The sequence below is a fragment of the Argentina anserina genome, chromosome 6, assembly GCF_933775445.1.
Source record: "Argentina anserina chromosome 6, drPotAnse1.1, whole genome shotgun sequence".
Taxonomy (NCBI): Eukaryota; Viridiplantae; Streptophyta; class Magnoliopsida; order Rosales; family Rosaceae; genus Argentina; species Argentina anserina.
Genome location: NC_065877.1, coordinates 9,122,517 through 9,142,775, shown reverse-complemented (window position 1 = coordinate 9,142,775; position 20,259 = coordinate 9,122,517). Strand labels below are relative to the sequence as shown.

The 20,259-nt window shown below is 39.5% G+C and overlaps 3 protein-coding genes across 4 annotated transcripts; 2 read left to right on the top strand and 1 right to left on the bottom strand.

The window, feature by feature from the left end:
- Positions 1 to 3,046: 3,046 nt before the first annotated feature.
- LOC126796810 (pentatricopeptide repeat-containing protein At2g32630) lies at positions 3,047 to 5,316 on the top strand. Its single transcript, XM_050523535.1, has one exon. It carries the CDS (start codon positions 3,047 to 3,049, stop codon positions 5,060 to 5,062), a length of 2,016 nt encoding a protein of 671 aa, XP_050379492.1. The 3' UTR covers positions 5,063 to 5,316.
- A 173-nt stretch (positions 5,317 to 5,489) lies between these two features.
- LOC126797950 (RNA polymerase sigma factor sigF, chloroplastic) lies at positions 5,490 to 9,631 on the bottom strand. Of its 2 annotated transcripts, none has more exons than XM_050524725.1 (9): positions 9,418 to 9,631; positions 8,744 to 8,895; positions 8,396 to 8,496; positions 8,073 to 8,273; positions 7,739 to 7,991; positions 7,424 to 7,654; positions 6,842 to 6,982; positions 6,261 to 6,461; positions 5,490 to 6,121 (listed from the first exon to the last, which is right to left on the bottom strand). In XM_050524725.1, the coding sequence occupies exons 1-9, from the start codon at positions 9,509 to 9,511 to the stop codon at positions 5,834 to 5,836; spliced, it is 1,662 nt and encodes a 553-aa protein (XP_050380682.1). In that variant the 5' UTR covers positions 9,512 to 9,631; the 3' UTR covers positions 5,490 to 5,833. The 2 variants fall into 2 exon arrangements, with proteins under 2 accessions (XP_050380682.1, XP_050380683.1); XM_050524726.1 differs by having other exon boundaries at positions 5,493 to 6,121; positions 8,744 to 8,814.
- Positions 9,632 to 19,102: 9,471 nt separating this feature from the next.
- On the top strand, positions 19,103 to 19,919 carry LOC126797115 (transcription factor TCP11). The gene has a single exon (XM_050523791.1). The coding sequence runs from the start codon at positions 19,154 to 19,156 to the stop codon at positions 19,910 to 19,912; it is 759 nt and encodes a 252-aa protein (XP_050379748.1). The 5' UTR covers positions 19,103 to 19,153; the 3' UTR covers positions 19,913 to 19,919.
- The last annotated feature ends 340 nt before the right edge of the window (positions 19,920 to 20,259 follow it).

Sequence of the window (20,259 nt, the reverse complement as noted above, 5' to 3'; positions counted from 1 at the left end):
TGGTGATGATTTTGGCACACATTTTTTTACAATCTGCATACCCCTTGTATTGATTTTACCATATTGTCCTTATGTATCTCATCATCTTCATTTTGTTCCCTCTTGTTTTAGGCGTTCACAGTGAGATCAATTATTAACTCCCAAGCACTCGAATTCAATAATTACAAACAAAGGTACTACTCTTTTCAAATATGGGAAACTGGTGTGACGCTAACTTAGGTTTAACCGAGCCAAATTCATACTCAAATTCTCTCCATTAGGAATTTCTTCTCTCACGTTGTCACTCCGCACCACCCTCCCTCCGCCATAGCTCATGAAAACTGCCACGTCTTGTTCCTTACTTCCCCTAATCCCCCTTATCAACTCAGTCCTTAGATTGCGGCACAAGACGTAGACGACGAATCAACGATGAGTACCTTTGGGTATTTTATGCAATTTCTGGCGATAACTACTGCGGAAACTTCTGGTTTTCTACCTAGGTGAAATAATATCAAATTATCATGCTTTTCATGTTTGGGTAGTGGCTCTTCTGCCTCTTCATCGTGAACCATGCTTATAATTATCTGTGAAATATGGGGACGGAGGAAAGGAGGGTAGGATTGGAATAGACATATTGTGACTTTCTAAAGAAGTATTAAAAATTGTGAGGGGTGTGCAAATTGTAAAAAAAAAGGTGTGCTAGTATCCAAATAAATAAATAAACACGAAACTGTTTTAATTGATTGAATAGCAACGATTTTTTAATCACATGAATACCACATCCTAACTCACTTTGGTCGATTCTAATTTTGACCAAAAACAACAACAAATGATCAATATTTCAAGAAGCAAAGGGGCCGCTAGGGTTTTCTCTCTAGCTTTTTCTTCTGCTTAGTAACCATTTTTGTCGTCGAAGTGGTGATTTCACGGTAACCTTTTGTTGTGGGTCGCTTGCTCGATGTGAAGAAGAAGCCAGCTTTGAAAGCGGTTATTAGAGCTTTGACATCCATCTGGGAATACAAACACCATCTCTAGATGCGTGCTCAAGGTGATCGTTACATGATGAAGTTCATGTAGGAGGTTGCGCGAGATTACGTGGTGGCTAATGGAACTTGGTACTACAATAGGGTTTTGTTTGTTATTGTAGCTTTTGATGGGCAATGTGATCCGGCGGTAGTGTCTATCTTGAGCTGTCCAGTCACGGTGGAGATGTTTGGCCTGCTGCCGGCCTTGATGACTCCTGAGGCTTTGGAATTGATTAGAGAATCGCTGGGAATTGTGGAGGAGGTGCATGAGAAGGAGGTGAATCGATGGCACCAAGTTAGGGTTCGTATTTCTTGCCAGATCCAATCTAGCATGCATACCCTCCAATGTTGTACGAGTTTGGTACATCACGCACTCCGGCCATGCTCACGTTTAAGTACAACCGGACGACGGGGTTTTGTAAGGTTTGTGGTATGTTTGAGCATTAAGCCACCGGTTGTCATGCCAGATATGTCAGAATCACGTGTCTTCGGCGTCAATCTGGTGGGAGCCAATGTTGGAGGCAAGCAGGTAGGAGCGGCGTGCAGTGTGGCAAGTAAAGGGAGCATCTCATCGGTGGTGTGTATGCTACTGTTCAAAAACCCTAACTTTAACCCTAACTCTAACCATTTTCAGGTCAGTGTGACGCCTGACTAGGAAGCTAGTAGGCAGGTAGGTCATAAATCCCACGGGAGAGTAGAAGCTGTGCTTATATGAGCAGAGTCAGCTCTTATAGTGAGACACATTTTGGGGTGCTACCTCAAGAACAATATTGTGCGAGCCAGTGGACCCAAAGAGAACAATAGCCTCAATTATGTGGAATAAGTTGTTACATATGGTATCAGAGCTTGTTCGTGACCGGAAGTGTGCGACGAGGACGTCGACCCCTAAAGGGGGTGGATTGTGACGCTTAGCTAGGAACCTAGCAAGCAGGTAGGTCACGAATCACACATTACTCGATGAATAAGGGAAGTTGTGTTTATATGAGCAGGGTCAACTTCCGATAGTGAAGACGCATTTTGGGGTGCTACATTAGGAACGAAACCGTGCGAGACAGTGGCCCAAAGCAGACAATATCCTCAACTATGTGGACTGGGTTATTACAGTCAAAATCTAGGGTTTGGCTCTTTCGCTAGCTCCTCTGGCACCGCAGCTCCACCGGCATTGGCTTTCTCCATTCCCAGAGTGTCGATGGTGAACTGGCAGCAAAGTTTGGTCGGGTTGAGGTGGTGGTTCCGCCGGTGATTTCTGAGGCAGTGGTGGTTCCTCCACCGGTGTAGGAGGAAATCTTTTCTCTTCTAGCGTCGTCGAGGCTTAGCGGGGATAAAAGGAGGGCTGAGATGGACTTGGTGATGATGAGCAAGCGGAGCTGTGCTGTGGCTCCAATTAAGGCAGCAGAGGTGCCGTTGGAGTTAAACCTTCCCCATCATGATGGGATGTTGACTGTAATCCCACCAAAGAGGAAGCGTTTGGGCCGGCCTCCGGGTTGCAAGAATAAGCCCAAGTTAGTTGAAGGTGAGGCCGGGAAATTTGGGCCGCAGCGAACTCGCAAGCGGCATTTTGGGCCGAAGAGGAAACTGAAGCTCGATAAGGGTGGGCTAAGCGGTTCATAGGCTGCAAAGGTCTGGGCCCAGAGGTTCTGGAGGCCCACGAGGAGGTGGAGGTTTCGGAAGGTGCTTATGTGGGAGGTTTCTCTCTCTGCTTGATGTTTCTTTTGTTTTTTCAATAATAAGTTAGTCATACTAACAAGACTTGGTTTCTAGTTACTTTGTGCCGACTTTAAAGATTCAATATTGAGATATTTAGTTTTTAGTTCTAGTTTTGCTAGGAATTAGTCGTTTTGCATACTCTCAAGTATCGTGGCTTCCACTTCGGGAGCGGGAGTTTGTTTATGTGTTTCGTACATTTACATTATTAATATATGATATTTAGTCGCTTTAAAATAAAACCACAAGTACACAATTCATCAAATAAATTCCATGACTCTTCAGGGGGAAAATACACATTTCATGTAAGCGGGATATATTGGTCTTTCTACGTCAAAATGTGTCTTTTAGTTTATGGTGTTTCTAAATGTACCAATAGATATAAGTATACCCAACATACCATTTACAACCAGACAAATGCTCTATTTACAAACTATTTTCAACGCAGGTCCATTTCATACCCGCGCTCAAAAACGTTCTTCTATTCCAAAACCCCAAACACAATTTCTTCCCTGAAGAAACTCATCCCTTCACAAACCACCGCCATGAAATCAAACCAAGAACTCGCTCAAACAATCGCCAAAACCCTAGTCGACTCAGGCCTCCAACACCTCAAAACCTCCTCCCCTTCTCTCCTCTCCAATCTCAACCCCCACATTACCAACCTCGTCCTCTCCGACCCACTCGTCCCACCCCACACTTGCTTAACCCTCTTCAACTTCCTCCGACGAAACCCTTCTCTCAAATCCCACAGACCCAATCTCCAAGCCCACCTCACCCTCTTCTGCCGCCTCCACGAAGCCAACCGATTCGCCCAAATGAAAAACGTCGTCAGTGCCATTCTCAACAACGACCGTCTCCGCCGCCCATTTCCCGGCGTCGTTTCTATAATCGAGAACGGGTTTTATAAACCCTACTCGGTTGAAAAGCTCTGTGACATGCTGTTATGTGTTTATGCAAACAAGAACATGTTCGAAGAGGCTGTTGGTGTTTTTGACTATGTTTACAACAATGGGCTTAAGATCGAAGAAAGATCATGCTTCGTGGTTTTACTGGGTTTAAAGAAGTGTAACAGAATTGATGAGTGTTTGAGTTTCTTTGATCGAATGGTCGGAAGGGGTTTAGTGACGGTTTACTCAATGACTTTGGTGATCAATGAGCTTTGCAAGAGAGGAGAGTTCGAGAGGGCCAAGAGTTTGATGGGTGAAATTGGCGGGAGAGGAACTGAGGCTAATGCGTATACGTATAACACGATGGCGAGAGCTTATATTGAAAGGAAGGATTTCGATGGGGCTAGTGAGGTGCTGAGGTTGATGAGGAGGAACAATGTGGAGTATAATGTGGCGACGTACACGCTTTTGATTGATCGGTATGGGAGTTGTGGGCAGATTGGGGATGTAGAGAAGGTGTTTGATGAAATGCGTGAGAGAGGGGTCGAGCCGGATGTGTATGTTTATACTTCGATGATTAACTGGAGCTGTAGAGGTGGGGATTTGAAAAGGGCGCTGTTTCTGTTTGATGAAATGACTGAAAGAGGGCTTGTTCCGAATGAGCACAGTTACGGCGCGTTGATTAATGGGGCGTGTAAGGCAGGGCAGATGGAGATGGCAGACATTTTGGTGAAAGAGATGCAAGGTAAAGGGATTGGGGTGAACCGAGTTGTATTTAACACACTGATTGATGGGTACTGCAGAAAGGGGATGATAGATGAAGCTCAGCGGTTTCGGGATTTCATGGAAAAGAAAGGGTTGAAGGGTGATGTGTATACGTACTGCAATATAGCTAGGGGGTTGTTTAAAGCGAATAGGAATGAGGAGGCAAAGATGACCTTGTTGACTATGGCAGAAAGAGGTGTGGCTCCAAATTCGGTGTGCTTCACTACTCTGATAGACATATATTGCAAGGAAGGCGACTTTGCCGAAGCAAAGCGGGTACTTGAGGAGATGGAAAGGAAAGGAGAGAGACCTAATAATATTACATTCAATGCTCTAATTGATGGGCATACCAAGAGAGGCAAAATGAAGGATGCATATAAGATGAAAGAGGAGATGGAAGACAAGGGATTGGTGGCAGATGAATATGTATATTCATCCCTCATACATGGTGAATGTGTTGCTGGCAACATTGATGCGGCCCTGACATTGTTTGATGAAATGCCCCAGAGGGGTTTAACTCGTAACGTAGTCACATACACGGTAATCATTTCGGGGTTGTCCAAGTTGGGAAGAAAAGAAGAAGCTTTCAAATTGTATGAAGACATGAAAAACTCAGGCATCATACCTGATGACAGGGTATATCGTTCACTTGTACAAGGTCTATATACAGACGAGTCTGGCTCTATGATAGATGAGTAGCACTCTGGCTGGTGGCAATTGGGTGCGGTGTTATGACATGTCTGAAGTGACAATAGTACGGTATCAGGTAGCTCCCGGCTAGAAAGGGTCCGAGTCTGCTTCATCTTCAGGGCAATATGTCACGCATTCTAAATTTATCCTGTGCTAATGAAAGGAAGGGAGCTTTGCTGGAGATTTCAGAAACGTCTGCAAACCTTTAATGGTTACTCTTTTAGTGTCTTATCATCTACTGAGGTTATTTTTTTCAGTTGCTTGTTGTGCTCCCATGCCAGCCGCCTTCTTTAGGCCTGGGAGCTGGGGCTGCTGCTTATAAATTTGATTTTCCAACACAAGGAAGGGACTTCTTCATTGCTTTGATAGAAAATGGAAAATGTATTGATTGAATTTTAATAAATTTCAATATGAGACTAAAGAATCTACTACTTTGGACTGGGTAAATTCTGTGCAAATAGATACAATAGAAAAGCATCGACCACTCATTTTGGAGTGATGTCTTCAAACAGGGATGTGAGAGATATACAATGACTTACAGTAGTTCCAGCACTTCTCCAGAAAAGGAAAGGAAGCTGTCATGACAGCATAAGATCTAGCCTAAGCCAGCATATATTCAACCCTTCAACCTAACATATTGGGCACTCTCCATATTCCAAGCCATGGTTTTCTATACATTCACCTCAAAAACTGGAGAGCTCAACAACTGAACTCCAGATTTCCTTAAAAGATACCAGAAACCTGAATCGATGGAGTAGATAATTAGCCAGACGAGAACTTCTACATAAGCAAAGGAGCATAAGCCCCAAGTCCTTGGCTGCCAAGTGATTCCTTGAGCTTCAGGAATGCACGGCTCTCCAGTTGCCGTACCCGTTCCTTAGACAATCCAAAAATTTCACCAATCTCTGATAGTGATCTCTGCTTACCATCTTCAATACCATATCTTAGCCTGATTATCTGTCTCTCTCTTTTTTCAAGAGTGTGTAGGAGGTTGCGCACATGTTGCCTCATCAGCTGCTTTGCCACAGTCACATCTGGGATCTCAACCCCAGTGTCAGCAGTTACCTCCTGCAATAAGAAATGAACAAGAGTCTTACTCTTCTTACGTTATTGGAGAAATTTGCTTAAATTACATCTCGGCCTAACTTGCATAAGACATACAAAGAGATATTTTATATGACCAGGAAATCAAGACAACAATGTCTACCTGGTAAGTGGTAGTTTGGTCTGCCCACACTGTTTGTTGCATTGAAACAGGCATTCTTGTACAATATAGCAATTTTCCCAATTTCTCAACCGACATTCCAACTCGTCTTGCTAATTCTTCTCTGCTTGGGTTCTGATGCCCTTCCTGCATATATGATTTCTTTGCCTCCAATACCTTCCCCAGGAGGGTGTATACATTCTCCTGCCAATGAATACTATATTATAATTTTCTGTCATGCTTATCAAAAGGTCAGTTTTGTTTTCCCTTCAACACTGAAATAATCAATTTTTTGGTAGTCAGGCATAGAGTAGGGGACTTTGTATGTCAACATTTGTAGAATTCTACCACACTAAGTGCATATCCAAGATGTGAATTCAGGCTATAGATTTCAAGAGCATCAGTACTTGTAGTCACCGATAACAATTCCAATTATAGTTTTCATTTGACCAAAATCCCAGAAATAGCACTTCAACAGAAACATTTAGGTTGCACCAGATTTAAAGAATATGACAGCAAAGAAAACAATATATTTGAATTAGTGGTTAGACGAAGACCACAGAGATTATAAAGATGATTATTACCGGCAAGCGGATAGTCCTGGAATGTTGAAATATAGCCTTCCTAATTGTTTGTTTCACCCACCAGTATGCATAAGTAGCAAATCGACAGCCAGCTTGGGGTTTGAATTTCTCAACACTTTTCATAAGACCCATACTTCCTTCCTACAGAAGTATCAGAGGAAAATAAATAAGTATTCATCAAAATTCTTCTCACAGTAATATCAATGCAATGATTGTGCAGGCCTTGATCTGAATATCTAGCTAACAGTCATTTTAGTTCCTAAGGAATTATATGATAATTTTCATCGGCAACCTATGAAAACAGCTATCCAACTTTTGTCATCAGCAATAAAAAAGAAGAGATGTAGAATGTGGGCCATGCTAGTTGGTAATATGATATCCATCACGATAGGCATGTACAGTAGTCTATATGTACAGGTGGCAAAACTTTAATGATATACTTGCTCATTCAATTTCACCATCTATGGCAATGTTTTACAACATCTACTCCATTGTAAAGAGAGAAAGGGTACAAGTTTCTTGTAGAACTCAAAACCCGCTAAAAAGACATACATTTAAAGAAAAAAATGTTCCAGAAATTACCTGCAGTAAATCCTGAAGGCCAAGACCTCGACCTTGATACTGTTTAGCAATGTGCACTACCATACGTAAGTTAGCATAGATCAATTTTTCACGGCTGCTTGTACCAGAACGAAGCTGTGATTGCAACATCTGACAACTAATGCCTACAGCTTTAGCCCATTCAATTAAAGTTGGTTCACGGCCATACTGAAATTGAAGGCTACTCTTCACTGCCTCTAACTTGAATACATCCTGTTACATAACTCCGCAGATCAATACATTAGACCTTTATTAAATAATAATGCAGAGGACAGACAACCATGATTAGATATGCACCTGAACTTTGGCAATCAACTCAGTCTCTTCTTTAAGTGTTAAAAGTTGTCTTGTTTCAGGACCCCACAAGAATAATCGCAGGGGATCATTAGAATTTAATCCTTCACTATATTTTCTCCGTACATCTGAACTTCTAGAACTGCTAGTCTCATGAACTGGATCTTTTGAGTTGAGCAAATTCCTTTTCTTGAGTCGCTTGCGCCGCCTCTCTAGAAGTCGAGTTGCCCTTACAGTTTCCTCCTGCCACCCCAAACTAGAAAAGAAACATTTGACTTGAGTTCCAAGAAATTGACATGGATATATTGATTAAACGAATTAGTACCACAGAACTGACCCCAGAGAAATAGACTCATTAAGACCAGCACCGATTGGTTTGCAGGTTTCAGCTATAGAGGCCGCTTCTATTGAGGCTGATAAAGCTTTTTTAGCTAGGGTCAATGCATCACATGGCTCGACGTCCATATGCTTATTAGCATTGGTGTTAGATTCCAGAGCCAGAGTGGTAGGCAAATTTTCGCTTGTTTGTAAGGGCGCACTACAATGCAGAAAAGAAAAGAAAAATATCAGAACTACATTACAACAAATTGAGTAGTAATAGTGTAGTAACCCAAATACGATTGATCAGAGTGATAAGAAAAAAGAGGCTTATTCTCTTACACATGCAACTGGTGAAAATCTTTGACCAACTTGTAAATCTCATCTATTTTCAAATCTTCCTCAGCAGTGGTATTCTCTATCTGCACCCGATCTAATATCGCCTTTTATGACAGGCCACGGTACATAGACCATGAGTTTTCCATGAGAAAAAAAAACGGTTTAGTATAATATTTGAGGAGGACGCAATATGAGCCAAATTGATAAAACAAAACCTTCAAAATGATACTAAAATACAGGAATTATGATGGCATTTAGAAAAAGATACTCAATATGCATAATCTGAAATGAGTTTAATTACTTAATGAGTAAATTTCCAAGAGGATAACACAAGCTGTGTGGTGCTCTAACCTGAGATGTTTTTTCTTCCTTAAATATATGCATTAGAGGCTTGAACTCGTCGCGCTGCTCTTGTAAAAGAACTGAAGTAGGAAAATGTTGAGTTATAAATGTAGTAGGCAGAGAAGCAACTGCGGGAGTTGCTTGCTCATGACGCATCAAGACTGCAAATTAGGGTACCAAAAATGGACAAAATGAAAGTAAATTATCCCCTCAAATACTTTTGTAAACAAGTTTATTATCTTTTCTACATTGAAACCAACTCTTACTCCATTCTACATCTCTTCCATTGAAACCTACAGGCTACAGTGTCAGACTATCTAAAACTTCGATACTCAAAGTCTCAAGAAAGTGTCATCTCATGTCATTCTACATCTTATTACTTAAACACAAGAAACAAGAAAACATAATATAACACACTAGAACACAGAACAGAACACATAGCAAAGTAGTCACTACTCACTACTAGCTTTTGTATCCACAACTCAGCACATACTACTCCCAAAGAGTAGCTTTCAAGCACAAACAGTCAAATCCATTACAACCCATATCCAAAACCAGACAGGCTTAACGAACCACTGACGGGTTTAACCACTATTGCTGAATTTAAAAGTCCACAACCTTTCCCGGCAAATTCCCCAGAAAGAAAAATCAGAGAATTGGGCTAAGAAAACATGAAAACTTACCTGAAGTAGGAGGAGGAGGAGGAAGAGGATGCCTGAGTTGGGTTGTCGATGGAAATGCTGACGATGAAGAAAGAAAATGCCTTCCGGCCTCCATTGGATTCACACGAGATAAATATATATTTGAATAAATTTTACAAGCAAATTGTATAAGAGAATGAAACAGAGTATCACATATTCTCAAAGCTCTCTCTCTCTCTCTCTCTCTCTCTCTCTCTCTCTCTCTCTCTCTCTCTCTCTCTCTCTATATTTGCAGATAATGTTTTGTAGGAGACTAGGAGGAGGAATGAGTTCTGCGCCTTCTCTTTCGCACCTCTAAATCATTTGCTTGATTATGGATCAGGTTCAGATTTTTATGTCTACATTTGGGCTCATATGAATCCATTCAGGCTTTGCTCCTCTGCCCATTCCACTAATGGGGCGGACAAAATTCAACATGATTTATGCGACTTGCTATACGAAACATTACGATAGTACCCATTAAAAACCTAATGTGAGTGAGAATGCGTATAAAAGTTTAAATCAATAATTCTAGCGTAACCTTATAAAACACTACAAAATGTTACAAAATTTTATAAAATATTACGAAAATTTTACATAATAACATTATAGCACCTATAAAGTACATAATCTAAGTGAGAAAATGTGTTATAGAAGTGATCCATGTAACGGTTGTGACTAAGTAATTCCATTATACTTTTACTTCTTTTCTAAGACTACTCCTTTAACAGGTAACTTGTTGTTGGAAATTTTAATATGATAATATTAAATTCTATAATCTAGTGGATGAATTATTAATTGAAAATGTGTGAAGTAAACATATATGTAAATGACAACGAAATGAGAAGTCATGACTTTTTATAAAAACAATATTTGGTGAAAAGCCATAACTCTTAGAAGAGTCTTTTTACATCTCTACTACTATAAAATCAGCATTTAAGTACCATTAAATTACGAACTTCTAAATTTGCCCCTATAATTTTACTCACACGTAGGCAAAAAATACAATTACGTAAAAACACTGGTTATGATTTTTCCCAAAACTATCATATGTGGTAAATAAAATTACATAACAATATTACATTTTAAACTTAAAATTAAACGTTGCAAACCTATATTATGAAATCACGTGCATCAAATGTGTACAATGCTAGTCTATATAATGCTTGTCACACCACATTCTAGGCATGTGACCGGTTCTAAAATACTGATTTTTTCCCATAACCGGAACCAGAATTGAAAAAGAAAAAACGGTCCGGATTTAGCACCATTTGCTTCCGGAACCAGAATCGAATCGAATCGCAAATATCGGGTCGGTTTTCGGGTTTTTACAGTTTTAAAAGTTTACTGTAATATATATTCATCTCCAAACCTTAAACAATAACCATATAATATACCAACTTCAAAATCCAAATACAAAACGTCAACAACCTCTTTAGTACAATTACCCAATGATCAACAATTAACATACTCAATTATTTCAAAACGAATTGAGAGAGAGAGAGAGTGCAAACCCAGGACAATTTAGATTAGGGAGTAACAAAATAATAGAGGAAGTCAGGGCATAAGACAAACTAAATAGGTTTTTTTTTTAGTTTATATAGTGATTAGTAGAAGTCTAAGAAGTAAAGAAAAGAAAGTGATGAGTAATGCGACAACCAAATATGTTTCTTTTAGGAGTTTTTCTTATATAGTTGTGAATACTCGATTCTAACGGTTTTCAAAATCATTTTCAAAAATAGGAACCGGAATCGAATCGAATCGAATCGGTTGTTTCGGTGCGGTTCCTATAGGGTTAGTAATTTATTTATTTTTTAATTGAATCGAATCGACCATTTCAGTGTGGTTCTGACGGTTCTAAAATGGTTCTCGGGTCTAAAGTCTCAGGCCTACCACATTCTCCAAATCAATGATTCAATCATTTTTCCTCCTCTACTTTTGTCTAGAGTTTTTCTAGTATCATCATAATTGAGAAAACTTGCGGTTATGACAAATGCAGAAGGTTTGAGTTTATAATCAGTATTAATTAAGCAAATAAACCTTATGGAACTACCAAGCATCTCTTACCATTTTTGCCCCTCTTAAATATAATCAATTATAAATAGAATCAAATACCGAAAGGATAAAACAGTAAATTAAATGAGTAGAAATTTCAGTTTACACGGGCAGTTATCTCCCCCAGTTCTATACTTCTATTCAGTTGAAACATCGTTGAAGAGGGTGCCATTCCAAAAGCGCATCTCATCTTTAGTTACGCAAAAGTTCCTCGCTGTCGTCCTCTGTTTTTTTCTCGGCCTTTATTTTCCTCCCGGTCCTTTTGCTTCGATTTCTCTTTAATCTGTCTTGGAGATTTGATTTTTCCTTTTTCCTAATTATGAAGGCCGCCATTGTAGAATGAATGACATAGTTAACAATGGTGACGAGGAGGAGAAGAAGAAGATGCACCCACACAATCGGAAATCTATGGATAACGTGTCATCCTCTTCAGGTTTGTAATTCCAATGTGCTCTATTTCTCTGTGTTTTAGTATATATTGTAAAAATCAGTGATATATTGCATATATAATTTAATAAACTGAATTATAAATAATTATAAAACAGAAACTAAACATGTAACTTTAATAACGAAGAACACGAAAAATAATTCAACCAAAATACCGAACTATTGGTGATGGAAGAACTAGTCGAGACGTGTGTGATACCACACTGTCCTTAAGACGTTTACGCCTCCTCTACCGGTGCAAGGATGCTTGGCGCTTGTCTCCCAGGATATAACGACTAAACAATTCTAAGAAGTTGCACTACTAACTAGAACCCTCAACGAACTCGAAAGGTACCTCTATCTATCACCAGAGAAGAACTAAGAACTTTGAGAGTGTGAGAGAAATGTGTTTCGAATGGGGTGATCTTACAATGAAAGGATTGTGGCTATTTATACTGTGAGGATTTGCAATTAGCAATTAATAAGATGGCTGTTATAGAAATCAAAAAATCATAACATATATGAGTTACATATGTTACAAACATTGATTTCAATTCTGTTATAATTCTCCATAACACACAATAAATCAGTTGTTACAAAAGAAGAATTTGAAAAAGTCAAAACCGAATTTTCGAAAATGCAAAAAGTTTCGACCCTCAATTCGGTGTTGCATTCGTGTCCGCAGGTCGCACGGGCATACACGAGTTTCCCTTGCGACCTAGGATTTGCACCCCCCCCCTGCGCGTGCGCGAGAGGGTATAAAGGGGCTTACACACTTTACAATCCATACACAATGGATTCTATATAAAGTCTTTTCAACACTTTTCTTTTCCAATGTGGGACAAATACCTTTCCCTCATTCTAAGTAGCCATCTTTGAGTGACAATTTTCTTATTCACCCACAAACCAAATTACACAAACAAACATATGATCTTGTAGCCCTTATTATGGAGAATTCAAATCTATGTTCATCTTTGATTAATTATAAGTTTAACTTAATTTAATTAATCAATTAAAATTTGGTTTTAAATGGTTTTTCCAACTATTTTTCCAACAGTATATGTCATAGTTAAGCTTATTCATTGATTGATATTTTGGGTGTTTTGGTTAGACATGATGTGATTGATATTTCTGATTTTGTTGGCTTCTGTTTAACTATAGTGAAGATTATTTCATTCGTGAATTGGCGTTATGTTACTCCTATTTAGTTGCAAGATTATTTCTTTTAGAAAGCATTCGTAGGTAATACTTAAAACACATGCAACGGAAAGAAGAATGTATATGTCAAATATATTTTTTGTAAATAAATAAATGCATGCGCGAGTTTAAGGTTTATGGTTTATAAAGACTCATCTTTTGACTATAATTGTGTACATGCATGATTGCTTGCGTGAATTTTACCATTAACAATGTTTATGTATGCATGTATATATGCTTGAATCATCTAAGATGCATTTGAAACGTTGCTCTCTATGAGTATGAGCCATTAAAATACATGAGCAGATTAGCAAAGAAAAGACACATATGGTAATTGTGGGGGTTGATCACCCATGCAAGATTACAACTATCTGTGTATACATGTGAAATTTAATGAAGTAAATCATCATCATTAAATGATTAAATCGACCAAGAACTCGAAAAAATTGCACACGCGGCCCAAAAGTCAACAAAGTTAGTGCGGATCCGAATAAAACTCGTGTCAGCACATAAATGGGTGAACATAAACGAAGCTACGTGATTCCGACTTAAATTAGAAATTGAATGTCATTGACGATTCAGAATGGTAATCGGACATTTGATTGAAATAATAATTTTTTTAACGGTTGTAATTAAATCAATTATTTTATACTTAATTTAGTTATGAGAATAACTAATTTTAAATTAATCAGAAAAAACATATTGATTTAATTATACAATTAAAGAAATATTATTGTTTTAGTGTCATTAAAATATTTTATAAAAAAAGAAGCTTTGACACTATAATTACCTCTTCTAACATGAAGAGAGAGGACTTGAGAAGAAGAGAGAAATCACTTTAGCAAGATCACTCTCGAGAAATCCCGAAGTCTCCCAAGTCCACGAAGAATTATCAAGCTACCAAATCGCTCGTTCTTCATCAAATCCAAATCTAAACTCAAATTCTTAAGATCAAGTGTATGTCACCCTTGAGCTAAGTTACATACAGAGATAAAATCAGAGGAGTTCACAAATATTGTAATCTCGCGCTTGATTATCAATAAATTACATTTTTTGTACACGTGTCTGCATTCCTATTTGTTTTCAGTTTCTCGTTCTACAAATTGGCACGCCAAGTGAGACATTTTTGGCCTCTCATCTCCTTCTTCGAATAAATCTTTAATTTCATTTGTGCGATGGCTTCCAAGAACAACCAAGCCATTCCATCGACAAAATCCAAATCCACAACCGCGAGGATAAGCGAAGAGGCCGAGCCGGTCAAGAAATCCAAACAAACATTCTCCAAATGAAAGAGTGAACCGATTGCCCTTGTCACCCAGAGCGTGGCTAGAGCTCAACCCATGATATTTATGGCACTTGCTAATAAGTCTCGTCAACCAGTCATCACCTTGGAGAGCTTAGGAGCAATAAAACATGTCTCGCAAAGTGGGAAAAAGCAAGTGTCAAAGGAGAATGAGCTAAAGGAGCAATCTCTTCTACCTGTTCATGGTGCTGGCCCTATCCTGGAAGACGTTTTCTCTGATGATGAATCGAGCAGGGCATCATACCATGAAAGTCCCAAAAAAGATGGCGACAACTTTCATTCGATGGCCTATGAATCCTTTTCTCACAATGCGCATGTCTTGGTGACGGGGACATCCACAATCGAGGAGCAACTCTCCAATCTGTGGGAGATAGTTGAAAAGCTCATCCGAACGGTTGAGGAAAAAGACGTGCAAATCACTGAGCTCTAAAGAAAGTTGGAAGATCACGATGATGAGAACTTCACCAAAGGGTCGTCTAGCAGGAGAAAAGTAAATGAAAATGGAGAAACGTCCAAGTAAAGGTGGTCATGAAACCCAAAAAGAAAAAAACCGGTCAAACCGGACTGAATCGGCCCGGTCGATCCGGGCATTTTGTGTTATTTTAAGTGTTTTTACGGTTCGGTCCTGGCTTTTTTTTAAGTCGGGCCGGGCTCGGGCTTTCACAATTTAAGGTAAAAAAACTGAAAGAGCTCGGGTGTACCTATTATCACTCACAGTTGATTCTATCCCTTAAAAAAACCCTCACTCTGTCACTCCCTCAGAAACACAAACACACTGTTCTCTCTTAGTCTCTTCATAGTTTCAATATGTACTGATTTCGCTCTTTCAAATCCCGCCATGCAGCCACTCAACAAGTCAACAATGAAGTTCTCTGAAGTCTGAAACACTTTCTATTGGGCTATTAGTCGTCGATTTTCCCAGAGAGGCAGAGATTACGACAACGTCGAGAAGCCAAGCAGGTAAGCCCAGTCGCCCAGATATCACCTTTCACTCTATCTCTAATTCAATACTTGATTATAGAACATTATCTCTGCTTCACTGTGATTTCGAATTTTCAATTTGATATTATACTGTGCTTCACTTTTGATTTGATTCATTGATTCAGCACACAATATTGTGCTTCACTTTTGATTTGATTCACATAATCACTCTCACTCGTTCTCTCTTCTCTTTCACTAACCAATGTCACAAAGCGTTCATCTCGTCTGTAAGTTGTGCATAGAATTTACAGGGTCTGTTTGATTTCTTTGTGCATAGACTTTTAGTCCCTAATGAAAATTTAGGAAAAGGATCATTGGATCTGTTACCGGTATGTTATGGGAGTGCTTTCGATCCATGGCTTTGTTGTTGTATACTAGATATTGTTTCTGAATTGAATACAGTTTCAAGAGTTGGTTGTTTGCTATGAGTTGTTTGCTTTTTGAAAGGTTCAACCTTTGCACATAATTTTTGATTGTTAGATGTGCTTGATGTGTAATCAGTTTCCTTGATCAGACGTGGCGAGGTAGGGAGATTCATGACCCTCATCAGGGTAAATGATTTAATGATCTAGTATACAATTTGGTACTAAGTTTTGTACTGATTGAAAGACCCTGTTATGTTTTGGGAACATTGTTATTAAGAGGTGACCTTGGATGTTACCTTTGTCAAAGTGTTGGAGTCCCCTTGGATAACTATATAACTTTCAATAGGACATAATGCATCATAGTACTTACTTGCTTCTTCCAATTCATTGCTAGATAACAACTGCACAAGACTTGATACTAATTATATGATTTTTCAGTGATAACCTATTACATGAAGCTGTTTGTCTAGGGTAGCCAAAGAATGTTATTATGATTCAGAGGAATATATGACCGCCAAAACCAAATCTGAGTGCAATGTTGTAAATGGTGATATTATGATTCATATATTGTGAATGTGGATTTGTTAATGATATTGTTGACTGATTTGGTGATTTGTTCCATTTGTTGAATGTTGATATTATTGACTGATTGTGTATTTGTGTAATTGTACTAGACTGATTTGGTGATTTGTCTAGTTTGATAACTTGGACTTTGATTAAAACTTGCAGCCTTGTAGAGATGTCAATCTCATCTTATTCTGGTTCTCTGAATTCTATTTGTTCTGTTTCTGTCAATCTGCATCATGGGATGATGATGATGATCATGATGTAGTCGAAGATTTGGCCAACTCAATTGGAGATGATGCAGTAGAAGCAATCCAAGCTGAAACGGGGAATGATTTGGTCCTTGTTGAAGCTGAGACTTAGATCAAGGAACCTAAAGCTTCAATTGAAGGAGTAGAAGAATCAACAGTCCCAACTCAAGCTTCTCAAGGTGTGCCAAAAAAGAGAAAAGGGTTGTTGCACCTACAGGCCTGCCTGGAGCATCTGGGACCTCTAGACGGACTTCAATGGTCTGGAATCACTTTCAGAAGTACATAAAGAACCTATACACTATAAAAAGATGTTGTAACAATACAAATGGAGATTAATGCATTATTCATGCCTAGTGAGGAGATGGATGGAAGTGGAACAAAGATCTAATGATGGAAATGGCTACAAAGATGCAAACTAAATCCAAAAGGTATTATGTATGCATTGAAGACATGAATCAGTTGTTGTTGGTTGCCTTGGTGTTGGATCCTAGGTTCAAGTTGAAGGATATAACTCATTTATGCAGCACTCAACTCTCCTATATTGCTTCTCAATCAAAAGCCAAAGCTAATTCAGTGAAAGAATTATTGGTGTCCTTAACTGATATATGTAGAACATCAAATTGTGCTTCTTCTAAGAGTTTGAGTTCTAAAAGCAGTACTGCAGCAAGTATTATTGCGAAAGCACAGATGCTACAGCAGAACCTTCCTCTAATATATTTTAACATAGCATATCACGTAAAATAATAAATATATAAATCAATAACATATTTTGAAAAAATAAAAAAAATAGTAGCAAATGTTCCTCTTAAGTAATTTTATTAATTTATTTCATTATTAAATATGAATAAATATATAATGATAATACTGCCCCTCAAATGCATGATATATGACTTAAATTAGATGAAAAACATTAAATTTGACAAATGAGGTGCAAATTTACAAATTTTACCAAATTTATGAGATAAATTAAATCAAATGTACGTTAAGAGTGCAAACTGACAAATATGGCTAAATTTGAGGTGTAAATTGATATTTTTACCTAATAAATCGGTCAAACATAAATCGATCGAAACATTTATGCCTACGTTTTCAAATAAGCATATCATTGTCAGCAAAATTTTCCCTATATCACAGGTATAGAATCTAGGAGCTTTACTATACACGGTAACGCCTACAAAGGGTAGATACAGTAAATTGAAATCTGTATCTTGTAGTTGTAGTCTTGTACATTCATCAATCACGAGTTCATGCCTCATAAGTCATAACTATATATTAACCACTGTGTGGGTAGATGAGTAGGTAAGGTTATTAAAACCATGCACCAACGAGTCTAGTCACTACGTTGAACTCAGTTTAGTCACCATTATTAACTCGGTTCAAGTTATCAAGCATGGGGGAGCTACAAGAAGTATAACAAGGGGGCAGGGGCATGTTCGACCTTCCGCTCGCAGAACCAGACAATGGTCAAAGTGACAGCGCATGAAAACGAGACTCGTAATTTGACAGCAAAGACCTGAACACAAACAAGTGTTTTTGTTTTTTTGTTTTTTATAGTGAGCTCGATTCTCCCCTCGTGCGTGGACAAGACACCTCCCGGGCGCGCGTCTATCACCCGCCTTTTCTTTCATTTTTCCCCTTATACCCACTTTTACATTAAATACGAATCTGGGTCAGCTTTTTCAGTCACGAGCAATGGTCTAAATATCGTTTTCGACATCGTATCGGTCGAGAGGTAAAACGATATATCGGGAGATATATCAGTTTTATCGGATTTGCTTATTTTCAATAAAATTTATAAAATTATACTTCAATATGTACTAAATAAACTAAAAAACGGTACTAAGTAAACTAAAAATAAATAAATATTTAATTTAATGACAATTAAAGTACACGAACGACATCTAATAATAAAAATAGGTATTTAAGAATAATTATTTAGACTTAAAATTCATCATATATATTTAAAATTTATATAAATTAAAAATATATATGAAAAAATGAAAAAAAATATAAGTTTTTTTTAAAAAAGAGGAAATAAATATTAAAAAATTAAACAAAAATTGAAAAAATAATAAAAAAATCAAAGTTTGACCGATATTTGACCGTTGACCATCATTTTTGCGTTGACCGAAAATTTTGACCGATATGCTCTTATCGTATCGGATTCGAAATATCAGCGATATACCGCCGATATTTCGAACAGAGGTCACGAGGAACCGAACAGTCTCATCCTCCAAGGCTACAGAGGGGTATTTCCGTCTTTCGATCCACACAGTGGCAAAATAATTTAGCTAATTTAGCGGCTTTAAACCAGAATTGCAATCCAGCGCGTGGGAGCCTTTTTTCTTTTTCCACCTGACAAGACCTAAATGTTCAAAATTGTCAATTGGACCGCAGCAGTGGGACCCATAGAAACAGTGAAGAGACCCGGAGGGGTGTCTTATCCCCCACCCACATCTCACTCGCGCAAATAAAAAGGGCCCTTTCTCTCTTTTTGTGGGGTCGCATAAATCCAATCCCTCTCTCTCTCTCTCTCTCCAAAAAACAACCAAACCCTAAATTTTCTCCGGCGTAGTTCAAAAACTACAGCACCGCCGATGGGCTCCGAGATAGCCCTCCAGGACTACCTGTCCCCGGACCCACCACACCACCACCAACGCCTCCACCTTCCATCACTCAACCTCGAAGACTCGGCCAAAAACGTCGCAGTTCCAGCGGCGCTGCTCACCTCCACCACCACAGTGACCACAGTCTCGACCGGTGACAACTCAGGCAAAACGACGGCGACGCAGCTCAGCCGCACACGGAGGTCAACCAACACCAAAGACCGCCACACCAAGGTCAACGGCCGCGGACGCCGTGTCCGAATGCCCGCCATGTGCGCCGCCAGAATCTTCCAGCTGACGAGGGAGCTCGGACATCGCTCCGACGGCGAGACCATCGAGTGGCTCCTCTGCCACGCCGAGCCCTCCATCATCGCCGCCACCGGCACTGGCACCCAACCGGCGCAGCTCTGCACCTCCTCCCCTTCCATGCCCGCCTCAATGCCCTCCCTCCTCCCCGGCCGCCCCACCGTCACCACCTCCGCCGTCGCCGGTCAGTTCTTCTACCACCACCTCCAGCTCCCTGTCTCTCAGTCCCACCAGCAGCAGCTGAGCTGCAGGCTCGACTTGTGCCAGCCGCTTCCCGGTCTGGACTACGGGGTGGCGGCCGGGAACGATAACAACAGCGGCGGGTTTCAGAACAGCAACCAAGGGTACAACGAACATGGATTCACGGCGCTGCTGCTGCAGTCTGGAGTTGGTGGCGACGGCGGTGAGGCCGCCCCGGCAGAAGGCTCTGAGGGACTAGACTAGAGAACATAGAGCCTGAGTCTGTATAATCACAAGAGATAATATAGCAAATAGAGGAAGTAGGAAATGTAACGGGAAGAGGGTTGTGTTGTATTGTCTGAAGTGTCTGATGAGCCGGGTTTAGAATGAGGGTTGTGTTTGTTGTTCATTGTTCTATGTTTGGTGCGTGTAGTAGTAGAGCTAGGTGTAATGTAAGGGATCAAATCCAAATGAAGTGGAATGAAAATATTGGGTTTGATTTAGAAACCAATCTTGGATGAGTTTAAATATTTGCCTTGAGACTTCACCAAATATGGAGGGGACCATAGTGGTGAAGAGAGGTATGGAATTTGGACCCACCATTGTTGAGC

Excerpts from the sequence above, each read along its gene's own strand:
- LOC126796810 (XM_050523535.1), top strand. The coding sequence starts at position 3,047 with ATGTGTCTTTTAGTTTATGGTGTTTCTAAATGTACCAATAGATATAAG.
- LOC126797950 (XM_050524725.1), bottom strand. The coding sequence starts at position 9,511 with ATGGAGGCCGGAAGGCATTTTCTTTCTTCATCGTCAGCATTTCCATCG. Across the intron at positions 8,497-8,743 it reads AGGAAGAAAAAACATCTCAG|GCGATATTAGATCGGGTGCA; the intron begins GTTAGAGCACCA and ends CTGTCATAAAAG. Across the intron at positions 8,274-8,395 it reads GATTTTCACCAGTTGCATGT|TGCGCCCTTACAAACAAGCG; the intron begins GTAAGAGAATAA and ends TCTGCATTGTAG.
- LOC126797115 (XM_050523791.1), top strand. The coding sequence starts at position 19,154 with ATGGGCTCCGAGATAGCCCTCCAGGACTACCTGTCCCCGGACCCACCA.